At 39.1% G+C, this 21336-nt stretch overlaps 1 protein-coding gene across 1 annotated transcript in view; it reads left to right on the top strand.

Moving 5' to 3' along the window:
* MICU2 (mitochondrial calcium uptake 2) overlaps positions 1-21336 on the top strand; it is a 134628-nt gene that overhangs the window by 44552 nt on the left and 68740 nt on the right. Inside the window, exons 3-4 of the mRNA XM_070577860.1 lie at positions 17781-17812; positions 17917-17992. Coding sequence (XP_070433961.1) covers positions 17781-17812; positions 17917-17992 — 108 coding nt within the window. The remainder of the gene's footprint in view (positions 1-17780; positions 17813-17916; positions 17993-21336) is intronic.

Genomic DNA, 21336 nt, shown 5'->3' with positions numbered 1-21336 from the left:
AGAGGAATAGGCCAATAGAAAGATACTGCAGCAATTTTGCCGCGTGCTGGTCTTGACTGTTCCTTAGCTCTGTATAGCACATGCCCTTGCTTATACTTACAACACAGATTTTGCTGCAAGTAAATAAATAAGCCAAATTCAAATTAGCCCATTGGCATTAACGGTTTACTCTGAAAACTCTGACAAGGGTTATAATTAGGATGACCATAGAATTTGTTACAGTGCATGTGCCAGGGTTGCTTGGTGAGCCTGTCTTTGTGGATTTATCTTGGTCTTTTATTCCACAAATGAATTTTAAATTCTAAAATTGTTGCAGTTAAAATATATAGTTCTCATCTTTGCCACTATTATAGCTATTTGATTTGGGGCTAGTCTCCTAATCTCTCTGAGATTGTTTCCTGCTGTGTAAAATTGGGTATCATTTCATTCTTTCTAATCAAATGAGCTAACACAGAATTTCCCAAACTTGCTTGATAGTAAATTCACCTAGGGCGCTTGTTAAAAATCTCAGGTCTTGGCCCTGCCTCTCCTTGATCGTTTTGATTCAGAAAGTCTGGGATAGGGCCATGGAAACAATCACCACCACCCCCTCTCTCTCTCATACAGCCATGTGCCACATAAGGACGTTTTAGTCAACGACAGACCACAGACAATGGTGGTCCCATAAGATTAGTACTATGCAGCCTGGGTGTGTGGTAGGCACTACTGTCTAGGCTTGTGTAAGTACACGATATGATGTTCGCACAACGAAATCTCACAACGCATTTCTCAGAACGTATTCCCATCATTAAGCGACGCATGGCTGTATTTCTGTTTTTGTAACAAGCACCGCCCAGGTGATTGTCTTGATCAAACAAGTTTGAGAAATGTTTAAACAATATATGGTTCTTCTGGACGGTCATTTTGGCTGCTTGGCTGTGTTCATCATCCGGAGAGAAGTTCTAACCACTGGGTCGGGGCCTGGGTGACAAGACCGAGAAGGACTCAGAGGAGTCGTTGTCCCCGTTGTACAAAGGTGAGTCTGAGGCTCGGCCGCGGTGCCGCCGGAGATGATCCGTTCTAGGGTCAGTATGAGAACCGCCGGCCCGCTCCCGGCCTCCCTCTGTGCGCAGGCCCGGATGGTGGCGGCCATGCTGATGGAGCCTGCTGACGTGGAACACTTTCCTTACAAAGAAGAAAGTTACTGAAGGAAAAGTTCAGATACAAGCAGTGAGTCCAGTACATTCTCAGCAATAGACTTTGTTCCGGAGTCACATGCACCATCCTGATCCTGTTGCAGGCAACCACGCAGGGATCTGGACACGGCCCCTTTAAGAAGGAACGTCGCCCCTCCGCTGCCCCCGGAGCCAGGATACCATTTCCCAGCGCCCCCTGCGGTGCTGCTCTGCCCTTGTTCCAGGAGGTTCCAATGTGGCGCTTTTCTTCGAGGTCTTTGGACCTGTGAGGACTACATTGCCCAGAGGATCCTGCGCCGAGCCATGTCAGCGTTGAGCCAGTGAAGGCTCAGGAGAGGGGTGCTTCCGTATGTGCCATTGCAACGGGGCGGGACTTCTGGCGCCCCCCTCTTGTCAGTTGTTTTGGTTCTTCTCAGGTCTGTTTCCCTCCCAGAGGGTCTGGGGCTTTGGATCTGCCCCAAGAAGGTTATGGGGGTCGTCATCCCGGCGGCGCAGAGGTGGGCCTGAAGCTCCGGCTGCAGCGACTCTGCCTCCAGGTCCCTGCGAGGCGGCGCCCGGGTCCTCCACCCACTCTGCCCCGAGGCCAGTGGTGGCGGCCACGCAGAGGGAACCGGCTCAGTGTGTCCTTTGAAGACGTGGTTGTCTACCTCTGGGAGGAGTAGGGTCTGCTTGATGAGACTCCTAGATGCCTCTGCCACGATGTGATGCTGGAGAACTTTGCCCTTGTGACCTCGCTTGGTTGTTGGTACGGAATGGAGGATGAGGAGGCCTTTTCTGTGCAGTGTGTTTCTGTGGAACAAACGTCATTGGGCAAGACTCCAAAGCAAGGTCGACCCATTCAGAAGACTCACCCCTTTGAGAAAAGTGTCCTGGTTGGGGGAGAGATTTTGTACCTGGCTGAGTACCAAGGATCACGTCTTGGGCAGAAATCATACACCTGTGAGGCAGGTGGAAAACAGTGGTTCAGTCCAAACCTCCACTAGCGCCAAAAGCAAACCGATGAGAAGCCATTCGGAAGGGACATGGACAAGGCCTCATTTGTGACAACCTGTAAAATCCATGTGTCAGGGAAGCGCTGTACTTGTGGGGAAGTTGGGAAGGACTTCCTGGCCCTGTTGAGTCTTGTCCAGCATCAGGCCACTCTCAAAGAGGCAAAGCCACATGGCAGTTTCAAGTGTGGGAAGGCCTTTCATAGTGAAAAAAGTCATTACAAGTATAGTGAAGATGGGAAATCAGCCAGCTCCAAATATAAACTTTTTCAGCATCAGCAAGTTCACACTGGAGAAAGTTACGACTGTGACAACCCCTTTAAGCAAAGCTCCATCTTTAGTAATTGCCAGAGAGTTATAGGAACAAAGTCTCACCAGTGCAGTGAATGTGGGAAATCCTTTAGCCAAAGCTGCAGCCTCATTCAACACTACAGAATTCATGCTGGAGCAAGGCCTTATAAATGCAGTGAATATGGAAAAGCCTTCAGCTCAACTTCAGACTTGTTCAGCACCTACAAATTCACACTAGAGTGAAGCTCTATGAATGTGGTGAATGTAGGAAATCCTTTAGTTACAGCTGTCTCTCGTTAAACACCAGAGTGCACACTGGAGCCAGGCCTTATAAGTGTGGCAAGTGTGGGAATTCATTTAGCCAAAGCTCCAACCTCATTCAACACCAGAAAATTCGCAGTGGAGCAAGGCCTTATAAATGCAGTGAATGTGGAAAAGCCTTCAGCTACGAATGCAAACTTGTTCAGCACCTGCGAATTCACACTGGAGAGAGGCCTTATGAGCGTGGTGGCTGTGGGAAATCCTTTAGCCACAGGTCCACTCTCAATCAACACCAGAGAATTCACACTGGAGCCAGACCATATAAGTGTGATGAGTGTGAGAATCCTGTAGCCAAAAGCCCAACCTCTTCCAGCACTGGAGAGTTCACACAGGAGAAAGGCTTTATGAGTGTGGGGAATGTAGGAAATCAACTAGTCAAAGCTCCCACATCATTCAACACAGAAAACTTCACACCAGATAACCTCATGAATGCAGCAGCTGTGGGAAAATCTTTAGCCAATGGCCTGTTGTGATTCAGTGTGAAACTTCACAACCCAGCGACACTTCCTTTTGTGCTGCAAACTTGGGAAAGCCTTCATCTAAAGGTCTAAACCTTGTTTTGCCACAGGAAGTCCACACAGGAGAAAGGCCTTTGACCTGCAGGGAACGTGGTATTTCTTTGTTCAGTGTAACAGAACTAGAGAGTCTTTGTGAGGAGTCATCTGCCTGAAGTGAAACCTCATACATCTGAGCATCCACAGTGGGGAGATTCCCCATAGTTCCAGGTTTGTGGGAAGCTTTTAGGAGCCTTGTTGCATGTTCTTCCCTGCCAGTTTCTGTGGTAGAAACCATTTTCCCTCTACCACCTGAAGTTCCACACAGTGTGTATCACTCACCCCAGTGTGCTCAGGGAAGGCAAATGTCTCTGTTTTCTCTCCCATTCCCTGGAGAACATTATTAATGTTCTGTGGGGTCTGATTCTCTCCTCTATTGACTAATTAGGGCATGATCCTGACCCAGTTTTGGCCAAGATCAGCCTGGGTAATGCCAGCGGCTTATGGCTTAAAAAGTCCAGTTGTGGTCTAACTTGCATTGCTGCCAAAGGCTGCCTAGGAAAGACTGCAGGTCTTTGTGGTCCTAATTTATGTCATGGATGCCAGGATTTTTGTGGGCCCAGAGGTCACGTGGAGAAGGGTATAGTTATTATGACAACCTCTAGTGTTTCCATGAGAAGTAGATCTTGGTTCCCTGTTCCCAGGGATGTCACATAATGTAAGCACTATTGGGGAAGCAGTACCCCAGGTACTGCAAAGGAATTGTGTGTCTTCATGTCTCAAGTTTGGTTTTTTTGATGTCTCTGGTTATAAGGCTACAGGGGCCAGGCTGAAACCAGTTGTCCAGAAACACTGGATGTGATTGATTAATATGCACTGAAGGAGACAGGAGAGAGAGGATGCACCTCTTCTAAAGGTTCATCCACAAGATGTTCCCGTGATTGTGGCTACGCAGGATGAATGTGTAGTACACTCTATATGCCTACGCCCTCTCTGTTGTTGAGGCTGTTGTCAGAGCAACAAAGCTTTGTTTCTTCTGGCCTCACTCAGGACTGGTCATCTCAAGGATATTGCTGCATAGACAAGAAAATGGGAGTAGACAGAAGGGAGATCCTGTAGCCCAGGGATGTGGTTTTTGTGACCCAGCAGCTCTTCCTACTGACCCAGATAGAAATCATCCTTGCCACTTTTTTCTGCCACTGTTGCAGGGCTGCCCTTCTCGAGGCATGAAGAGAGAGATTGAGTTGATGCAGGGTTTCTAAACCTCTGGTTATGAGAAAAAGTAGGAGATCTAGACTTACATTTGAACCGTTTTTTACAAAGCTTTACTGAGGTGTAATTGATGTGCTATAAGCTGCACATATTTAAACCATACAATGTGATTGCTTTGATGTAAGTGTACACTCATGAGGCCATCCAAATCATGATAATGGACATATCTGTACCTCTCAGAGTCGCCTGTGCCCTTAATCTCTCTCTCTGCCTTCATGGCAACTATTGGTTTACTTTCTTTCACGGAAAATTTGTATTTTATAGAGTTTTATATGATTGGAATCATTAAATGCTTTTTTTAAAAAAAATTTTATTTCCTTCCTGTTGCGTAATTATTTTGAGATTCATAAATGTTGCTTATGTGAGTAATTTGTTATCGCTGGGTACTGTTTTCCTGTATGGATGTAATATGTTTTGTTTATCCATTTCTCTGTTAACGGACAACAGCTTGTTTCCAGTTTGGTGCTATAATAAAGCTTCATATGTCTGCCAAATGGAAAAAAAATTAAAAAATAATAAATAAACAATATATGTAAGGTACCTTGGAATGTGTTGTACCATTGTGATCAAGGCAGAGTGGTATGTTGGAGTCAAACAGACCTGGAATCAATTCTGTCTTCCCCACTTTAGCCCTATTGTGTGACCTTGGGGAAGCTACCTAACGTCTCCTGTCTGTTTGCAGATCTGTAAAATAATAGTGTCTACCTCATAATGTTGTCATGATGATTAAATTAGCGAATGTGCGGAAACCTGCAGCTTTAGTTATAATTAACATTCCCAATTAAAAGACTAAAATTAGAAGTCTAAAGCCATTAATCTACAAAATCCATATTAAGATCTCATCAGGTAAACATTAGCAGCTACAAATTTTAAATTAAGAAATAATACCTTTCTTTGGCGAGCAAGGTGGCCCTGAGCTAACATCTGTGCCAGTCTTCCTCTATTTTGTATGTGGGTCACCACCTCCGCATGGCTTGATGAGTGGTGTAGGTCTGTGCCCAGGGTCTGAACCCATGAACCTGGGCTGCTGAAATGGAGCACGCTGAACTTAACCACTACACCACAGGGCAGACCCAGAAATAATACTTTTTATTACAAAAATCTTTGTTCATTTTGGAACCTGAAATATTACAAAGTATGGAGCAGAAAATAAAGTCAACCGTAATTCTGTCACTGTCATCCAGAAGTAACTAGTATTAACACACATTATTTTACAAATTTGACATCATGCTTTATATAATATATACTGTTTTGTAACTTAACTTTAATGTATATGAGGATTATTCCTTGTCAATAAATATTTTTCTAAAATATTATTTTATGACTACACAGTACTCTTATTAATATACCATGACTTAATTGTTAGATCATTTTCTATAACTTTAATTATTATGAATAATGCTATAATGATGATATTTTCCATGAATCTTTGATTAACTGGTTATTTTATAGGATAATTTTCTAGAAGTGTTATCATAAAATATAAACATTTTAAGACTTTTGAAGTATATTGCTAAATTGCCTGATAGATGTACTAGCAGATTGCCTCTTAGGGTGTACTAATTTCTGCTTCTCCTTAACTGGAAATTTTAGCTTTGATTTTTTTAAAGAAGTCCTGGGGTTTTTTTTTTCATTACATTCAAGGAGAAATCTTTTTCAGTTCCTTTCTTACTACTGTTAATTAAAAGAAAGTGTACTTTGCATTGGCTTTTTAGAATGAGAGAGGGGCCACGCAACGTTCAGGGTCAATTAAGGCTTTAATTCACTTTCATACATTTCTTTTGAACACCTCTCTCTTATTAACTCAAAACTATGGGATAAATTTCCTTCTTCTGTTTGAATTTCTCCTCCTGTAACATCTCTGAAATTTTTAAATTTAGATTCTGTACAAAGGCATAAACTTTGGCTTTAGACTACCTCCTTTTACTAGCTGAATAATCCAGAACAAGTAATCTCTTCTGTAAATCTGTTTCAAAACAGTTAATCTCTTCTGTAAATCTATTTCATCCATAAGGTGGGGATAAAAATAGTATCAGCCTCATAGGGTTATTTTGAGGATTAGATGAGATGATTTATGTAAAGTGCTTAGAACAGTGGCTAAACACATAGCATATGCTCAGTAAGTCTTAGCTGTGTTATTAATTGTATTAGTGTTAATTCACCAAAATTGCTCCTAATGAAAACTTGTATAAAATTGAGAGATAATTCGCACACCACAAAATTTATCATTTTAAAGTGTACAATTCAGTGGCTTTTAGTATATTCACAAGGTTCTTCAGTCATCACCACTATCTAATTTCAGAACATTTTCATTATGCCTAGAAGAAATTCTGTAACCATTAGCATCATTTTCCGTCTCCCCTCCTCCTACGTCCTGGCAACCACTAATGTACTTTCTGTCTCTATGAATTTGCCCGTTTTAGACACCTCATATAAGTGGAATCATACAATATTTGTCCTTTTGTGCCTGCCTTCTTTCACTTAGTGTAATGTTCTCAAGGTTTATCATGTTATAGCATGTATTAGTACTTCACTTTTTTGGATGGTAGAATATATTCTATTGTATGGATATACCATATTTTGTTTGCTCATTCATCAGTTGATGGTTGTTTCTGTCTTTCAACTATCCCGATACCACTTCTCTGAACATTCATGTACAAATTTGTGAACATAACATTTTTTGTTTTTTATTATTAATAGCCATGCGGTGGGTATAAAGTGTTATCTTGTGGTTTTGATTTGCATTTTCCTAATGATGATATTGAACGTCTCTTTGTGTGCTTGTTGTCCACTTGAATGTCATCTTTGAAAAAATGTCTCTTCATATCCTTTGCCCCTTTTTTAATTGGCTTATCTTTTTACTGTTGAGTTGTAAGAGTTCTTTATAAATTCTAAATACTAGACCATTATCAGATATTTTCTCCCATTCTGTGTGTTGTCTTTTCACCTTTTTGATAGTGTCCTTTGATGCACAAAAGTTTTTAATATTGATGAAGTCCAATTTATCTATTTTTTCCTATGGTTACTTGTGCCATAGGTGTCATATCTAAGAAACTATTGGCTAATCCAGCGTCATGAAGATTTACACCTGCTTTCTTCTGACAGCTTTATAGTTTTAGTTCTTACATTTAGATCTTTGATCCACTTTGTGTTAATTTTTATATATAGAAGGTAAGGGTTCAAATTCATTCTTTTGCATTTGGATATCTAGTCCTCCCAGAACCATTTGTTGAAAAGATTGTTTCCCTAACGAAGTCTTTGTACCAGCTTCTTTCTTTTTCAGTGGAAAAATTTGGGGTGATTTTCCTGAAATATTTACATCATTGCTCTTTTTTTTTTTTTTGGTGAGGAAGATTGGCCCTGAGCTAACATATGTTGCCAGTCTTCCTCTATTTTGTATGTGGGATGCCACCATAGCATGGCTTGATGAGCAGTGTGTAGGTTTGCACCTGGGATCCAAACCAGTGAACCCCAGGCTGCCGAAGCTGAGCGCATGAACCCAACGGCTATGCCTCCGGGCCGGCCCCGTGCATCATTGCTTTTTAAATGCCATTGTGTGACTAAGAGTTTTATATAATTGTTGCTCTGGATTTCTTCCAGAAGAGGTGATAAAGTTCAGGCTTAATTACATCTTCACACTAATAAAACCTACATTTTAAATAAGGTTCTTTATCTTATGCTTAGTACCAGTTTATTAGTTGTGTTTGAAGTAGGTTCTTTGCTATCATGTTCATTATTGGGGCACAGAGGCAATGCCTTGTCTGGCATAGTCTGTTGTGATTTCAAGTTGTCCTGAATTTCTTTAGTTTCAAGTTTATGCTTGAAATTTCTCGTGTTTAAATACCTACTCTTGACAAGCAGTAAACAGTGTTGATGAGGATATGGTGAAATTGGAATCCTCAGACATTGCTGATAGGAATGCAAAATGGTACAGCCGCTTTGGAAAATGGTACAGCAGTTCCTCAAAATGTTAAACATAGAGTTGCCAGATAACCAGCAATTCCGCTTGTAGCTATACAACCAAGAGAAGTAAAAACATACGTCCACACAAAAACTTGCACCTGAATGTTCATAGCAACATTATTCATAATAGCCAAAAACAACCATGTCTATCAGTGGATGAATGGGCCAACAAATGTGGTATAACCATGCAATGGAATATTATTCATCTGTTTTTAAAAATGAAGTACTGTTGCATGCTGCAACATTATGAACCTTGAGAACATTATGCTAAGTGAAAGAAGCCAGTCACAAAAGGCCACATATTGTATGATTCATTTATCTGAAATGTCCAGAATAGGCAGATCTATAGAGACAGAAAGCACGTTAGTAGTTGCCCAGGAGTTGAGGAGGGGGAGTAAGACTGCTAATGGATTTTTCATTCTTTTTAGGGGTGATGAAAATGTTCTGAAATTAAATTGTGGTGATGGTTATACAACTCTATGAATATACTAAAACCCATTGAATTATATGGTTTAAATGGATAGATTTTATGATATATGAAGTTTATAACATTAAAGCTGTAAAAGATACATACGTGAAAAATACCATTCTTGTTCCCAATTGAAGACATTAATTTTTAAATTATTATACTTTAGAAAAAATAAATGATGGGGCCGGCCCCATGGCCAAGTGGTTAAGTTTGCATGCTTTGCTTTGGCAGCATGAGATTTGCCGGTTCAGATCCTGGGCACAGACCTACACACGACTCCTCAAGCCATGCTGTGGCAGTGTCCCATGTAGAGGAACTAGAATGACCTACAACTAGGATATACAACTATGTGCTGGGGCTTTGGGGAGGGGGAAAAAAAAGAGGAAGATTGGCAACAGATGTTAGCTCATATCCAGTCTTCCAGAAAACAAAAACAAAATGTTTAAATAAATAAATAAATGGAGAATGACACTAAAATAATAAAAACATGACACTCTGTGCTTTTCCAATATCAGAGAATTTGTTGTATCTCCAAGTAGGTATGTGAACCAAAATATTCCTTTAGTGCATTTCTAAGACAAAAGTGAACTGATTTGTAGGGACTAACTCATTTTTATGTAATAAAACTTTTAAAATCACAATTTGGTGATAATTAGCTGCATAGGCCTCCAAGCCCTCGCCAGGAAGTCTCCTTCCCACTCCTCCCGTGGAACAGAAAATCTGCACCTAGGTCGACCAGGACCGTGAGCACAGTCTGTTCTCACAGCATTTGGACACTGCACAGAAGCATCGGATGTTCCAATTGCTCTACACACACAAACACTGTCTACTCTCTGGGCTTTCTTGTAAACACACACATAAAAACACACACCTAAGAGGGAGCCCAATAAGGATTTCCTTAGTTGTCAGGCTGCAAGAGGCAAATAACTTGACTTATATGTCACCTGGCTCATCACCAGCCTCCCCCAACTGGGGAGTGCATTTTGCTGTGTGAGAAGAGCAGGTTGAAAGCCCACAGGCCCTGCGTTTCATTCTTAAGATAGACTGCTCCTCCTGCAGGGGTTTGGATTCAGGAAGTGTTTTCTCTTTCTCCTGTTCTTCAGACATTCTTCTGCTTACAATCAGCTTACTCATTGTTGCCTTACTGGAGTACTCTTTCCTCTCTGAATGATATAAAAAGGAATCATTAAAAAGAAGTAATGAGTTACAGACAAAGCTATAATAGAATGAAAGTTTTAAGATATCATTCTTCTCATAAACAAAGCTCGAAGTGAGTTATTACTTTTCTGATAGCCTCTATAAAATAATTTTAAATTTGAGATTCTTTGGAATCCCATCCAGTTTAAGCCTACTTTATGGGATCTATACAACAAATAAAAAGTAAAACAAGATAAATTAAAGCCCTTAATTCTAAAATGATTCAACTTGCCAGTATCATGAGGAAAAAAAAGACTTAGACTCTTTTTTCTAATAGCATTCATATACATATGACTTCTGGTTTATTTTTGTGATTGTTATAACAAGAAACTGGAAAAACTGTTTCCTGTTCATTTTTAAAAGGTCATTTATCAGCACCAGTTGGTACTGTTTTGGAATGTGACATCAAGAAGCATTAGCCTAAAAGATTTATTCATCAGCACCAAAAAGCATAATCCCTCCAGCCCTACCCCTTTCACAGCTGAAGCCTTGAATTCTGTTCCCAGATTTGTTCCATAGCGTGTTTATAAAATGGAGGCTGTGGCAAGATAACAAACTCTAATTTTTTGTTATAATATCTGGTTTTCCATGGGGGAAGGGGTAATATCTGGTTTTTGATAGGGGGTTGTGGACATGTGTAACCCTGATACATAAAGCAACTCAGTCTGATATTTAATGCTAAATAAGTGTTTCAGACTATATTAATAAATATTTTGGAGGATTTAGGCCATAAACGATACAGGCTTTCAAAGAGTCTTCAGGGCACTTGTAGGGACAAAACTAATGCCTGCTTTAGAAGTTATTTCTTAAGGTTCCATCTTCAAGCAGTCTTCTCTCCTCCTTTTTGCCTTCTTACTCAGTGATCTTATTTACATCAGTGATTTAGCTGTTTGCTGAACACTGATTTCCATGTACATATCTCCAGGACCAACCTCTCAGCTGACCTCCACACCCATATGTCTGCCTGCCTTTTGGATATCTCCTCTCAAAAATACGAGAGGCATTTCAGGTCGACAACTCTAAATGTGTTGTAGATGCTCTGCTCCTCCCCCCACCACACACATACCCCAAGCCTGCTTCATAAGCTAGTCACTGCTAATGAATAACAGCATCAGGGTCTCTTGTTTGACACTGTAGTCCCTGCCAAGCACAGTGCTTGGCACAAATATTTATTGAATAGATAAATACATCAATCAATACAAATTATTAAATGAAATGATAAGTTATAATCCATACGTTTATTAAAATTTTTATTGGATACATTTCATGTAACAAGCACTATGTTACGCCTGCAGATTATAGTGATGAATAAAACAGATGTTGTATTTAATAGAATTCGCAGTCTAGGGGTCTGGGTAATAGACTATCTTAAGTGTGGTAAAGTTTTAGCAGAGAGATCAGTGAGGGCTGGGGTACTCAGAACTTTACAAAGGGTATGAGAAGAATGGATAGAATTTCCTTAAGTGAAGAAAAAAGGGAGACTATTCCATATGAGGCAAAACATCAGTTAAGATGCTGTACGGGAGGAAGAACTATTCCCCTACCCTTTAGGTCTTTCTGTCTAGTCTAAGAATTAAATTGACATGAGACAGAATAACAGGAGAAAATCAAACAAAGTTTAATAACATGTATACATGGGAGAAGCCCAGAAAAACTCAGTCACTCACCAGAATGGCCGAAGCTGCCAGCTTAAATATCATCTTCAGCTAAAGACAAAGGAGGATGTTGGGGTTAGTGGTTTGGGACTTCAAAGGGGAGGAAGGCAGTTTGCATGGAGATGGGAAAGCGATTGTTTGATAAACGAGTGTTTGCTGGGCCATCTTAGACAATGGGAGCCTCAAAAGAGATCTTTTGATAAAATGACCCTGGCTAGATGCCTTCCTGTTTACCACACCTAGGAATCATCCACAGTGATAGCTCATTCCTGGGACAGGCCTTCTATGTTAAATTCTTTTAGGCAGTTAAAAGGGAAGCTCAAAGTTTCTTTCAGAGTCTTTTGTTCTTAAAAATAATCAAGTCAAAGAGACACATTTTGGGGTGACCAGTTCTGATCCCCCACGATGCTATAGCAGATTGTATTTCCAAAAATGACTGCAGCAATATTTCTGGTCCCATAAAAAAAAGCTCTTTCAGAACTTTGCCACTCTCCGTCAAGAGATGGAGGCTGATGTGTCCTCTTCCTTTGAACCTTTGTGGCTGCCTCAACTCATAAAGTATGCGTGAAAGTGACAGTATGGCACTTTTGAGGCTAGGTCCTAAAAGGCCATATGGACGTAAAGCCAATTGCTAATATTGTTCTTTTTTTTTTTTTTAAAGATTTTATTTTTTCCTTTTTCTCCCCAAAGCCCCCCGGTACATAGTTGTGTATTCCTCGTTGTGGGTTCCTCTAGTTGTGGCATGTGGGACGCTGCCTCAGCGTGGTCTGATGAGCAGTGCCATGTCCGCGCCCAGGATTTGAACTAACGAAACACTGGGCCGCCTGCAGCGGAGCGCGCGAACTTAACCACTCGGCCACGGGGCCAGCCCGCTAATATTGTTCTTAATGGTGAAAAATTGAATGCTTTGCCCCTAAGATCAAGAACTAGGCAAGCATGTTCACTCTCACCACTTGTATTCAACATTGCACTGGAAATCCTTGCCAGTGCAAAAAGGCAAGAAAAAGAAATGAGACCTACAAATTTAAAAGGAAGAGATAAAGCTGTCTTTGTTCAGAAGCGTGATTATCTATGTGGAAAACTCCAAATCATCTACAAATAATAAAACTACTGGAATTAACGAGTTATCAGGGTCACAGAATACAGCTTCTCTATAGGAAAACCAATCCTATTTCTTTACACCAGCAGTCTCTGATCATCATGCTAAGTTTGTACAAGCCCCTAGCCTTACACTTTCTCCTACACACGCTAGCAAATTACCTGATCACCTACTCAGAGAGAAAATGGAAATCATTAGATAGTAATAACCTCAGCTTCCTGCCACCAAAACTACTTGCATGGCAGTCAGCCCCTCCTTCCTTCTCATCACAATGGAAAAGACTAACAGAGCCTACTCTGTTCCTTGAGCGTTCCAACCCTTCCCCATCTCAGAACTGATTCACATGCTATTCCTGGAATGCTTTTAACCCCACTTTTCTGAGCTAATTCATGCTAATCCTTCAGGTCTTAACTTAAGTATCTCTTATTAGGTGAAGCTTTCCCTTATCTTCTCCTCTCCCATTATTTAGTTTCTTAGCTGCTGTATTTCCCCCTTTATATCAGTTTTAAACTGTAATTAAATAATTTGTTGTGTATAGTATTGTTCTTATTATTTCATGGAGCTTGAGGTTACAAAAAAGAGTCACAGTTCTCTTTTTTCCCTTCAAAAACTATTTAAAATTTCAGGACTTGACTTAGCAATGTTGACAGGGATGCCAGTTTTAGGCGTTTCAGGGGATCGCCATTTGTCTCCCTCCAGGAGAAATACCAGTCAGAGATATCTCTTGCTCTCACTATTTAAATATTCCAGCAAAAATAAACAAGCCATATGCTTTGCTGAATAACTCTCTTATTAGTGATATTAGGGAGTTTAGTTGTTTTGCTAATGTGTCATCTTCTGCCATGGTTTCCATAATAGCTGTGACTGAGTTCAAGCAGCTATTGGAGTAATCAGCTCTGTTTTATACTAACTCTAATATTGACACCAAGTTGTTGGATATATTTATGCAAAAGATATGATGGACATGTCTCTGTTGTCTAATTTTTGTGTGTCAAAAGTCCACTTACCTCCAGCAAAATGAAACAATTAGATATCATTAGTAATGTTTTTATAGTTATGAGTATCAGCTAACTTTATTTTGGCTAGAGGCAAAGATTTATTTGACCTGTAACAACACTTGATATTGTATTAGTGCAGTTTTACTTATTTTAAGTAATAAAATGGCTGTTTGCCTGTAACAAGATGTGCTTATTCCTGGTTTTTACTTCAGAAATCCTCTGTAAACTGTGAAAACCACATAGTGGAATCTCTAGAATAGGTGGAGACCTTTAAAAACATTCTACTTTCTGAGCCAAAATTCCATCATAGTGTTTGAAGATCTGTACCTTCCTCTGCCAAGAAAAGCCACAGTGTATTTTCCATTCTTTCATACTCCTACAATAAAACATTACAGCCTCAACTCTAGATCTATGTTTTTTGCTGTTGAAGTTTTTTTCCCCATTCTGTTATTTTCATATATGAGTATGTGAATATATGAAATAGCTATGAAAATAATGACTGAAGTTATGTGTGTGAGAGTAAAAATAACCAAAGAAAGAAAAGCAGGAGTCCCGTCCCGTCTCCACCCTCCCCATACCCCCCCCAAAACAGACAGCTAGATAGACCCAAAAAAAAGGGGAAAACCTGAAGGAGAAATTAGATTATTTAACAGATGAGTTTTACTCTTAAATAGAAAAACATGGCCAGAAATACTTAGATATATTTAATCTGTCCTTGTGTTGTTATTGCTGTCAGGACAAAGGTCATAGCTCCTCATGTAGCAAGCAGATCAGACCATGGAACTCTTATTTTGATACTCTGGTCCCTTTCCTGGTACAGCCCTTGAACCGTGGTATAAAAGTAGGCCCGCCTGGGTGAGACAAGCACCTATGGAAAAACCCTACCAGAGTGTTCTGGGTTTGAAACACCACGACCCCTTCTCTTACTAGGGAAAAGTTTAACAACTTAGGAGAAAGAAGAGTGAATAGGTGTTCTAGGTAGCTCTGCCTTATGTTTTTCTTTTTAATCTAAAAATTGAATTTTATGTAAGATAGTGACACCCAAAGTTTTTAATCAGCAAAGATAATTTCTTTATCATTTTCTAATGATTGATTCTGTTTTGAAAATGATTTTTACTTGGGGCCCGCCCTGTAGCCAGGTGGTTAAGTTTGCGCGGCCCAGGGTTTTGCAGGTTTGGATCCTGAGTGCGGACATGGCACCGTTCATCGGGCCATGCTGAGGTGGCGTCCCACATGCCACAACTAGAAGGACCCACAACTAAAATATACAACTGTGTACTGGGGGGATTTGGGGAGAAAAAGCAATAAAAAAAAAAACAAAAAAAAAAGATTGGCAACAGTTGTTAGCTCAGGTGCCAATCTTTAAAAAAAAAAAAGAAAATGATTTTTACAAAAGAAGCTCATTAAGTACATGCTTTCTCCATTTTTAATGATCAAATACACATGCAAATACCAAACGAAACTTGTAATCAACATGAAATAACCAGTGTCATCATTTTGAGTTATAATCGAAAGTAACAAAACTGCTGCTCTAACATACCATCCTTAACTGTTCAGTTCCATTGAAGTCTTCTCAAGTGTTGAAAGTAGTCCACAGGTCCCCATTACTACTTTAATGGGGCTCAAAGAGTCTAACACCTGTTTTTGAAAAATCTGTATGAGAAAAGAAATTCTCCACTGCCATATCGTGACCTGATTCCTCTTGTCCATCGCTGGGCATTATTTGTTTTATTTGTAAAATGGGGATAATAATTGATTAACAGGCAGGGATCTGAATAAGAAAGCATTCTGGAATCTTTTCTAATTTTTTATTCAGTTATTTGTTCAGCACATATTTAAGTGCTAAGCACTGAACTACATAAAAGTAAGACTGATATGGGATCTGCCTCAATAGTGTTTACAATTTAGTTCATACCCGGTACTCTGGTGTTAATACTATTCAATTAGTTTCTGACTTTATTGTTGTATTTCATTCATATAGTACTGAATTTTATTGGCTTAGCTGTTTGGCATCTCTTCTGTCCTCACTGGGTTTCAAGTAGAAGGATTTTTATTTATTTATTTATTTTTTTGAGGAAGATTAGCCCTGAGCTAACATCTGCCGCCAATCCTCCTCTTTTTGCTGAGGAGGACTAGCCCTGAGATAATATCCATGCCCATCTTCCTCTACTTTATATATGGGACCTGCCACAGCATGGCTTGATAAGCGATCCGTAGGTTCACACCCAGGATCTGAACCAGCGAACCCTGGGCTGCCGAAGCAGAACATGTGAACTTAACCACTGCACCACTGGGCTGGCCCCAAAGGATTTTTTTTTTTCCCCCAAGAAAGATTTCTAAAAGACCAAAGAAGAATCTAGCTATAAAAAAGATATAAGACCCCTTAGAAATAATCTTTTGTGTTAGAAACCATCCATATTGCCGCCTCAAAATGTCAGTTATTGCTTCCTAGAGTACTTTATCAGTTGTGTGCAAGGATTAATCTCTCTTTAAAAAACTAATGGGACTAACCTTAATTTTCTAAAAATAAAATTGCATATGGTAATGAATAATTTGTGACGTAACTTTAAGAAAAGCAATATAAGGCATGTGAATCATAATCAGTTTATTTTTTTAATAAGAATATGCAGATAGCTAAAATACATGTATTACATGCTTTTCTGGGGGTTATCAGCATTACATTACTACATATTTCTTTATACACATTCACACAGACATTTAGATTTGTAAATTAAATGATAATTTTTGTCTATTTGATGATCTCATGGTATAATAGCACCTAATATTAGAATCTAGAGTTCTTTATCATTGGGTGACACATAATAGTTTATTAATGAATAAAAATTATCCCAAAATAGTAACACCTAAGCTTACATTGTAATAGATGTTTGTAAAAATTATATAGTCGTATTCACAACTAAAATTTGATGAATAATGCAAAAATAAAATCTTAACAGTTTATTACCCAATAACAGTATTTGTCCCCAGTAGATTTATAGTCCAAATTAAGTATCCCAAGCTAAGGAAAAGACACCTCTGAAAGTATTCATTTTTTTTAACCTGTCACCTAAATTTTCATAGACCATTTAATGGTACTGAGGGAACTTCATGGATAAGATAATTTTGAGAGCAAGAAGGGAAACTCGTGATGCGCATATCTTATGTCAGAAACAAAACATTTTTACTATTGTTCTAGATGTGTAAAATGGCTTGAGGCTATCTTCAGAATAAGTCTCAACAAAATAAGCAATGTGATTACTTTAGAATTAGAATAGATCAGAGGGAAATTATGTAAGGAGTAAAGAAGATAGCTGAAAACCGGAAAGAATTTTAAATCTGTTATCCAATAGGAAATCATTAAAAGTAACATCACCTTAGAACAAGCAGTCATGTTAGCTAACCTTTTAAATTTGACTGGAGAGCTGTAAGCTTAAGAGAACTTTTCAGGGTTTAAAAGTGTAACTTTCTAAAACATGATGTGTACGTTTTTAATCAGTGAATGCAAGAAGAGACAGATTTTAATAATCATGAAGAAAGAAATCGTTTGGCAAGAATTTATTTATGGTGCAGACAACTAAAGTAAGGAAGGTGGTTATACGATTTCACATGTCTGAAATGGGGTGAGTGAAGTTGAAACTAGGTCTTACAAAGAACTACAATACAATGTCTTTGTGTTTAGACTTAGAATTCTCTGGCTCATAACTTTGGTTCAATGATGTGAGCTAAAATTGCCAAACATTTATTCTTTTATAAATAATTAGTTGTTTATTTTGTCTTTTAAATGATTTTCTTTCTTAATGGAAATTGAATTTTACCAAGCAATATGGCTACTAAATAATGTTTCTTCTTTTCTATAGGTAAAACTTCAGTCAGGAAACTGACAAAAAAGGTAAGCAATGTGGCGGAGTGAGGCGGTTTCTTTCTTTTTTTTTTGTAAGATAGAAAACAGCTTTTATAAGTTAAATTGAAATATTTTAATATGTTTATTCAAAGGACATCGAGGATGTACTGGCAGGAATCCAAAAAGCTGGTTGTGGATCTACGTTTTTTAGAGACCTTGGTGATAAAGGTAATGTTGATTTGTTGTTAAATTTCCATTTATGTATTTTATTTAACCAAAATAGTATTAAGGAATTAAATTGTGAGGTTTGCAACTGTATATTAGACAATATACAGTAGAGAATCTACACAGCTTATTTACCATGAAGGAAGAAGGATTGTGAACCTGTGCATCTTTACCGTGTTATTTAATAGATGTTTTAAGCCTCCTTGTTACCAGATCGAATGACGATATTTTATATTCTCCGCTTGTGTGATCTCGGTATTTGATACTGTTATCTACTCTCACCTCAAAACAGTCCCCTCTTTTGGCTTTTATGACCCCATCCTTTCTTATATTTTCTTACCATCCTAGTTATTTCTTTTCTATCTCTTTTGATGAAATTCAACCAGAATCACCTAAACTGGCAAAATCAAACATGAGGTTATTCTAATGGGGGTGAGTTTGAAGGAAGGGATTGACTAGTCAATCCTAAAACAGCGTAAGAAATTCTGTATCTCATACGAAATAATAAGGTTTAACAGCAAGATTTAACAAACTTTGAAGAAAGTAGGAGACTACCTGCCAAATGAAGGTTGATGGGTTTTTTTGGTTGATTCTGGTTTTTTTTTTTTTCTTTTTAAAAGATTTTATTTTTCTTTTTTCTACCCAAAGCCCCTGGTACATAGTTGTGTAATTGTTTTAGTTGTGGGTCCTTCTGGTTGTGGCATGTGGGATGCCACCTCAGCATGGCCTGATGAGCAGTGCCATGTCCACGCCCAGGATCCGAACCAGCAAAACCCTGGGCCACCAAAGCGGAGTGGGTGAACCCAACCACTTGGCCACAGGGCAGCCCAGGGTGATGTTTTTGAGGCCTAGCATATGATGTGGGAGTTGAGATGTCAAAGAGCAGAAAGCAAACATTCATTTTCTTGATATGAAGAAGATAGTGAGTAGTGGTTGAGCTTATATAAAACAGATTAATGGAAGCCTTGAAAGCAACTGTGAGATTTGAAGAGAAGCTAGAAAGTTATTCTAGTTTCCCAAACTGTGTTTAGTTACAGTCTAAATTCTTCATACGAAGCAGGGCAGGGGGAGGAGGGGGATGCCTGTAGATTTTCTTTATTCTTTGCTTTAAATTGAGACTACTGATACATATATATCTCTATTGCTATATCTGTCTCTATATCTATATATATACACCTTTCTAACTATCAAGGAGATACATTTATCAACCTACTAAAGTGTTTTCCTCATTGGATAGTTCTCTTTCCCTATTCTTTACATAGCTGGAGGACTATTTATATCTCAGAATGAACAAGGGCATCATACATTTCCAAGATTTCTTGGAGAATGAAAAGCCAGTATTTCTGGATGATTGGGGGAAAGGCCCTTAGTGTGATTCACTATTCAAAAAATAAATAGAAAATGGAAACAGCAGAAAGTTTGATTTTTTTTGCTTTAAGCGAAGTCCGTGAGGCTATGAGTAGGAGAAATAGAGGAAAGATGATTAGCCAGAGCGGCTTTAAGAGGAACTAGAAAGAATAAATGACTGCAAGGATAGATAATAGAGAGAGCACGCACTTCAGTCGGAGAGAAAAGAATAAGAAATGTACACTGGGCAGCTGCAGGAGGAGAATTAATTTCCCACCTTTCACACAGGAGTGTATAAAAGAGCAGCCTTCATTAATAAAGGACTGGTAGGGAAATCAGGTCTTAAAGATAGGACTTATTGGTGACAAGAAAATTAAGCAACTGACAGGGAAATGAGGCAGAACAGCAGAGTTGCGTAATTATGAAGAGTTAGAAGAACCATGCAAGGGCAGAGTGGGAACTCCGACTGTCTTACCGTTTCTCCAGATGCTGGCTTTCCTGTGCTTGCTTTTATTCAACTCTGATTGGGGTCTCAGCCCTGACTCTTCACATTGTCTGTCCCTCCAACACATCTACTTTACCACAGGCTGGGTGAAAAGTGTCCTTAAAGTTGGAAAGGCTTCACAGGTTGAATACATGGAACCTCACAACTTCTGTGTATCTTGGAGTTTATAAGCTGCTTTAATAAAGATATTTCTATCTATTTCCAGGCTTAGAGTGGGAAAACCTGTAAACATCTGGCACAGTGCCCTGAGATCAACTGTCAATAAAAGATCTTATTTTATTAAGCAAATCCACGTGCCACAGGTTCTCCTGGAGTCTCTGAAACCACATCATCCCAATTCTCTGTGCTTCTCTTTCCATCATTGGCTTCTCTTCCTCCCTCTGCCCATTAAAAGTTGGTGCTTCCTGGGATTCTGTCCTTCACTTCCTGCTCTTCTGCTTCAGCGTCTTTGGTTTTAGCATCCGTGTATACTAATCACTCTCAACTCTCTTCCAGTATCTCCAGCCCAGGCTACTCTCCTGAGCTTCAGGCTTCTCTACACAAACCAGCTGCCTGACATCTGCTTGTGAATCTCTCAATTACCTTGAATTCATCATATCCTAAACTGAACTCACCATCTTACCCCTAAACCAACTCCTCCTTTATTCTTGGTCTCATTTGGTAGTAATACTGCTCACCCAGCTCATCGAAACCTGGGAAATATCTTTGAACCCTTTCTTCTTTTGCCCCACCCATCCTTAACCTGCGGTCAAACACAAAGTCTTTCTAATTTTGCCTCCTAAATATTTATTGAATTCGTCCTCTCTTCTCCCTATCTCTAGAGAACTTGCGGGAAACAGAACAAGAAAAAATCTTGAGGAAGGACTTAACAGTTATTTTTTAGTTTTTCTCTGAAATACATGAGTTGAAGTGTAGTTTTCAACTTAAAAAACACTAATATGAATATTTTATAGGAAAAATTCAACAAAAACTTTTTTCAGAAATATTCCTTTGTTTATATTAATGAAGTAAGAACTATCAAAATTTATAATGTATCAACTATATTCTTGAAATAAAATAATTCACCCACCATACATTATTATAAAGAAAAACAAATTATAATTATTATTCATTTTTTAAAAACTGAGCAGAATTCTCAATATAATACCATCCTCAAGGATGTACTGAATATAAATTATAAGATATGATGTAGGATATAAGTATATTTTTTCTTGTTTTTTTTTTTTTGAGGAAGATTAGCCCTGAGCTAACATCTGCTGCCAATCCTCCTCTTTTTGCTGAGGAAGACTGGCCCTGAGCTAACATCCATGCCCATCTTCCTCTACTTTTTATATATGGGACGCCTGCCACAGCATGGCTTGCCAAGCAGTGCCATGTCCTCACCCGGGATCCAAACCAGCGAACCCTGGGCTGCCGAAGCAGAACATATGAACTTAACCACTGCGCCACTGGGCCAGCCCAGTATATTCTTATGATGTGATAATTTGTCTTTGGG

The sequence above is a fragment of the Equus przewalskii genome, chromosome 16 (genome assembly GCF_037783145.1).
Source record: "Equus przewalskii isolate Varuska chromosome 16, EquPr2, whole genome shotgun sequence".
Classification (NCBI taxonomy): Eukaryota; Metazoa; Chordata; class Mammalia; order Perissodactyla; family Equidae; genus Equus; species Equus przewalskii.
The sequence above is the reverse complement of the archived record's forward strand: the minus strand, read 5'-3'. Positions and strand labels throughout refer to the sequence as shown.